General features: G+C 57.6%; 1 protein-coding gene across 2 annotated transcripts; it reads right to left on the bottom strand.

The window, feature by feature from the left end:
• Positions 1-2,189, bottom strand: RPS15 (ribosomal protein S15). Of its 2 annotated transcripts, none has more exons than XM_003276991.4 (4): positions 2,088-2,189; positions 1,624-1,709; positions 246-480; positions 1-150 (listed from the first exon to the last, which is right to left on the bottom strand). In XM_003276991.4, exons 1-4 carry the CDS (start codon positions 2,088-2,090, stop codon positions 37-39), a joined length of 438 nt encoding a protein of 145 aa, XP_003277039.1. In that variant the 5' UTR covers positions 2,091-2,189; the 3' UTR covers positions 1-36. The 2 variants fall into 2 exon arrangements, with proteins under 2 accessions (XP_003277039.1, XP_003277041.1); XM_003276993.4 differs by having other exon boundaries at positions 1,936-2,091.
• Positions 2,190-4,813: the final 2,624 nt, after the last annotated feature.

Genomic DNA, 4,813 nt, shown 5'->3' on the forward strand with positions numbered 1-4,813 from the left:
GGACTGGAACCATGTGCGCCTTTATTAGCTGAGCCACTACTTGAGAGGGATGAAGCGGGAGGAGTGGGTGGCCCCGATGCCAGGCCGGCCGTGCTTTACCGGCTTGTAGGTGATGGAGAACTCGCCTAGGTAGTGGCCGATCATCTCGGGCTGCAGGAGACCAAGAGCAAAGCTGGGTGTCAGGTGATCCTGCCCGCGTCAGGCGACCCCAGCCCACCCCAGCCGGCAGGGACGGCCGCACGCACCTTGATCTCCACCTGGTTGAAGGTCTTGCCGTTGTAGACGCCCACCATGCTGCCCACCATCTCGGGCAGGATGATCATGTCCCGCAGGTGCGTCTTCACCACTTCCGGCTTCTCCATGGGCGGCGCCTCCTTCTTGGCCTTGCGCAGGCGCTTCAGCAGGGAGTGCTGCTTCCGCCGCAGGCCCCGGTTCAGCCGCCGCCGCTGGCGCGCACTGTACAGCTGCATCAGCTGCTCGCTGGGAAAGATGCACCAGGCAGAGTTTTGTGAGCGGCCCGGCCTGGGGAGACGACCCTACGCACTCCGGGGGACAGAGAACTAAGGCTTGGTTCTCCCCAGGGACACAGCCGCACTGGACTTGTCACTGTCCATTGTAGTGGCTACAATGAACACGCCAAGTCCCTCTGGCACCCCCGCCAGATATGCGCGACTCGCCCCTCAGATGCAAGAGCCACCGTGTGACTGCAGAGATTCAGAGAGAACAAGCGGCCTGGAGACCACAGCCTCAGACAAGGTGCTGCAGCGTACAGCTCGGGCCAAAGGCCTCTAAAAACGCAGGGGAAGGCAGGCAGGGCGCGGTGGCTCCCGCCTATGATCCCAGCACTTCGGGAGGCTGAGGCGGGAGGGTCGCTTGAGCCCAGGAGTTCAAGACCAACCTGGACGACATAGAGAAACCCTGTTTCTACAAATAATTAAAAAGCAAGGCCGGACGCGGTGGTTCACGCCTGTAATCCCAGCACTTTGGGAGGCCGAGGCTGGTGAATCACCTGAGGTCAGGAGTTTGAGACCATCTGGGCAACACTGAAACCCGTCTCTACTAAAAATACAAAGATTAGCTGGACGTGGTGGTGGGCCCCTCTAATCCCAGCTAATCCCCGCTACTCGAGAGGCTGAGGCAAGAGTATCACTTGAACCCGGGAGTCGGAGGCTGCAGTGAGCTGAGACGGAGCCATTGCACTCCAGCCTGGGCGACAGGATGAGACTCCGTCTCAAAATAATAAAAAATTTAAAAATAAAAGCGCAAACCAGATGCCCACCACCGCCCTGCCTGGAAAGGACCCAGCGACTGCCACCGCCCTTAGAATCTAAGGAGTCTAACGCTGCCCCTTATTCTAAGTCACGTGGGCTACAGACAGTGGCTACACCTTCCAACTAAGCCGCGGCAAAGTTTAACAATGGGGGGCAGGTTGAAAATAAGCAAAAACCTCAACGTCTCTGGACAGTTTTCTGGGCGCAAGACCACACTCAGCCCCAAACCCGGACGGCGACTGTGCTCGCCCACCGCCGCAAAGGCGCTTGGACCCCCGCCCCGCCGCCCTCGCCCGGACAAGCCCCACCGCTGGCCCAGCCCCTGCCCGCGACCCCGGCCGGCCGCCCTTACTAGGACATGTCCAGCAGCTGGTCCAGGTCCACGCCGCGGTAGGTGAACTTGCGGAAGGTCCGCTTCTTCTTCTGCTCTACTTCTGCCTGCGCGGGCGCGGGTCGGGCGTCAGCGGGATCCCGACACCCACCTCCCGGGGCCACCGGGCCGGAGGACACCGCGGAAGACGCGCGGCGCCGCCTGGGACAGAAGCCCAACAGGGACACACCGCCTTCACCCGTCCCCGGGAATCACGCGCGGCTCCGGGTTACGGGGACCCGGACATGAAGGCCCTGACAGGCCTTCCCGGCCCCGCGTCGACCCGACACCCACCAGGTCCGCCCCTCGCCCCAACATCCAGCCGCCTGCAGGGTAGGGAGCAAGCCGCCGTAGCCGCGGGGACGAACTGCAGCCCCCGCGAGACGGTCAGAGGTTGGATGGAGCTGGATAGGCCCGACAGAGACGCGCCAACTCGCAGCACTCACCATCTTGCCGGATCCTCAGAAAAGAACGCTCTGGTCCGCGCCTGCGCAGTTATCGCGAGACTGCCGGAGTGTTCCGCCCCCCCCTCGGCCGTGCACGCACACGCGCTTCCGCTTTCCCGGCGGCGAACACGCGCCCTCTGTCTTCTGGAGGGCAAAACACAGGCTGCGGGGATTAGAGCAGCCGCCGCCTGAGGTCTGCAGAGCCGCTTCCTCCACGGAGTGGGAATTTGGACAAGTCGCCGCCCCTGTCTGAGCCTCGTGTTCGTGCTCCGTCATCTACACCATGGCACCCATCTCAACAAGTATTTATGGAGCGCCTACTGTTTGCTCGTAGGTGCGGTTTGGCGGTTCAGGTCCCAGTGTGGGAGGAAGACAGGAGGTCATTACAGATACCGGAGCAGGGGGACAGGGCCTCGCTGAAAACCATTCAGGTTTTAACAGATAAAATTTTGTATATAAAGTTAGGGCAACATAGTGAGACTGCCTCTACAAAAAAATACAAAAATTTGTGTTTACAAAAATTTGTGTACACACGGACATAAAATAATAAAAAATTCCCAGCTACTCGGGAGGCTGAGCCTCGAGCCGAGGAGGTCGAGGCTGCAGTGAGCCGTGATCGCGCCAACGGCACTCCAGCCTGGGCGACAGAGCAAGACCCTGTCTCAGAAATAAAGTTAGGAATATCACTGGGTTTGTTAAGATATGTAAATGTAATATGAATAATAAGGATAGCTCGAAAAGGAAGCGGAGTAACTAGAACTATGTAGGAGTGATTTTTTTTTTTTTTTGAGACAGAGTTTCACTCTTGTTGCCCTGGCTGGAGTGCAGTGGCGTGATCTCGGCTCACTGCAACCTCTGCCTCCCGGGTACAAGCGATTCTCCTGCCTCAGCATCCCAAGTAGCTGGGATTACAGGCACCTGTCACCATGCCCGGCTAATTTTGTATTTTTAGTAGAGACAGGGTTTCTCCATGTTGGCCAGGCCATGTTGGTCTCGAACTCCTGACCTCAGGTGATCCACCCACTTTGGCCTCCCAAAGTGCTGGGATTACAGGCGTGAGCCACCGTGCCAGGCCTAGGAGTGACGTTTCTATATCTTACTGGAATTAAGTATAAAGTTGAAGGTGACTATTAACTACGACGTGGCACCTGGCTGGGCGTGGTGGCTTACGCTTGTAATTCCAGCACTTTGGGAGGCCAAGGCGGGCGGATCACCTGAGGTCAAGAGTTCAAGACCAATCTGAGGAACCCCAACTCTACTAAAAATACAAAAAATTAGCCAGGCATGGTGGTGGCATTCCTGTAATCCCAGCTCCTTGGGAGGCTGAGGCAGGAGAATCACTTGAACCCAGGAGGCGGAGGTTGCAGTGAGCTGAGATCGCACCACTGCACTCCAGCCTGGGCGACAGAGACTCCTTCTCGAAAAAAAGAAAAAAGAAAAAAAGCACAAAACCTCTGGGAACCCAAGCTTAGCTGTGGCACTGTCCAGGGAGCTGAGGTCTCCCCAGCCGTCCCCACAGTCCCAAGGGAAGCCAATTACACTGTACTCAGGGAGGGCCAAGTCTCTGTCCTGAGGAGCACAGGACCTGTGTGTCGGGCCCATCCATGTTGCCCATTTTCCTGCAGCAGATAGCGTCCTGGCTGGAAAGCTGATTTTGTGGTTGCTGCTCCTTGGCTGGGGGAGCTAATGTAACGGGAGGGGCTGACACTCAACACCATGATGACCTGTGGCGTGGAGAGACAGCCGCCCCCGCCGGGCCCTCCTGGGAGTTGGGGCAGCAGCTCCTGAGGACATGGGAGAAGGCTCTGACAGCAGGGAATGGAGCTGGCTTCCTGGGCTTAGGCGTTGAGGGGTACTGTCTCAGTTTAGAAACTGCACTGCACAGGGATGTTGGGGGTACCCCTTTTCTTGGCTCTCTCTGAACTAAGTCAAACCTTCCCTGTCCCCAAAATATGAACTGGGGCCGGGGGGGTGGTTCTGGCCGTCGCCTGCACAATCTCACGCCTGGCACACTGTAGGCTTCCAGTTTGGGACTTCACGGTCCTTTTTTTTTTTTTTTTTCCTTGTTTTGTTATTTGAGATGGAGTTTCGCTCTTGTTGCCCAGGCTGGAGTGCAATGGCGCAATCTCGGCTCACTGCAAGCTCCGCCTCCCAGGTTCAAGTGATTCTTCTGCCTCAGCCTCCCGAGTAGCTGGGATTACAGGCACACACCACCACACCCAGTTAATTTTTGTATTTTTAGTAGAGACAGGATTTCTCCATGTTGGTCAGGCTGGTCTCGAACTCCCGACCTCAGGTGATCCACCCGCCTCGGCCTGCCAAAGTGCTGGGATTACAGTCGTGAGCCACCGCGCCCAGCCCTTTTTAAGTCTCGCCTTCCCTGCCAGAGTGACAGAGTATCACTTCCCAAAGATGCCCCTGTCCTAATGCCCAGAACCTGGGGATACGTCACCTTCCATGGCAAAAGATATGATTAAAGGTCTTGAGATGGAAAAGCCTGGAGCCCACATTCCCGGAGAACACCGGTGGTGGCCATGTCCTAAAAGTCACAGCATCCCAAGACCCACTGAGGGATGGGCCCAGCTCCCCATTCAGCCTCTGCCCTGAAGCCCACGAAGAGCCAAGGGCAGGGCGAGGGCGCCTCCGCCGCGTTTCAGACCTTTCCTAGGCACCAGAAGGGTAGGCACAGGCCAAGACCAAGGAGGGAAAAGACGGACACAAAGTGG

Source organism: Nomascus leucogenys, chromosome 17 (genome assembly GCF_006542625.1).
Source record: "Nomascus leucogenys isolate Asia chromosome 17, Asia_NLE_v1, whole genome shotgun sequence".
Lineage (NCBI taxonomy): Eukaryota > Metazoa > Chordata > Mammalia > Primates > Hylobatidae > Nomascus > Nomascus leucogenys.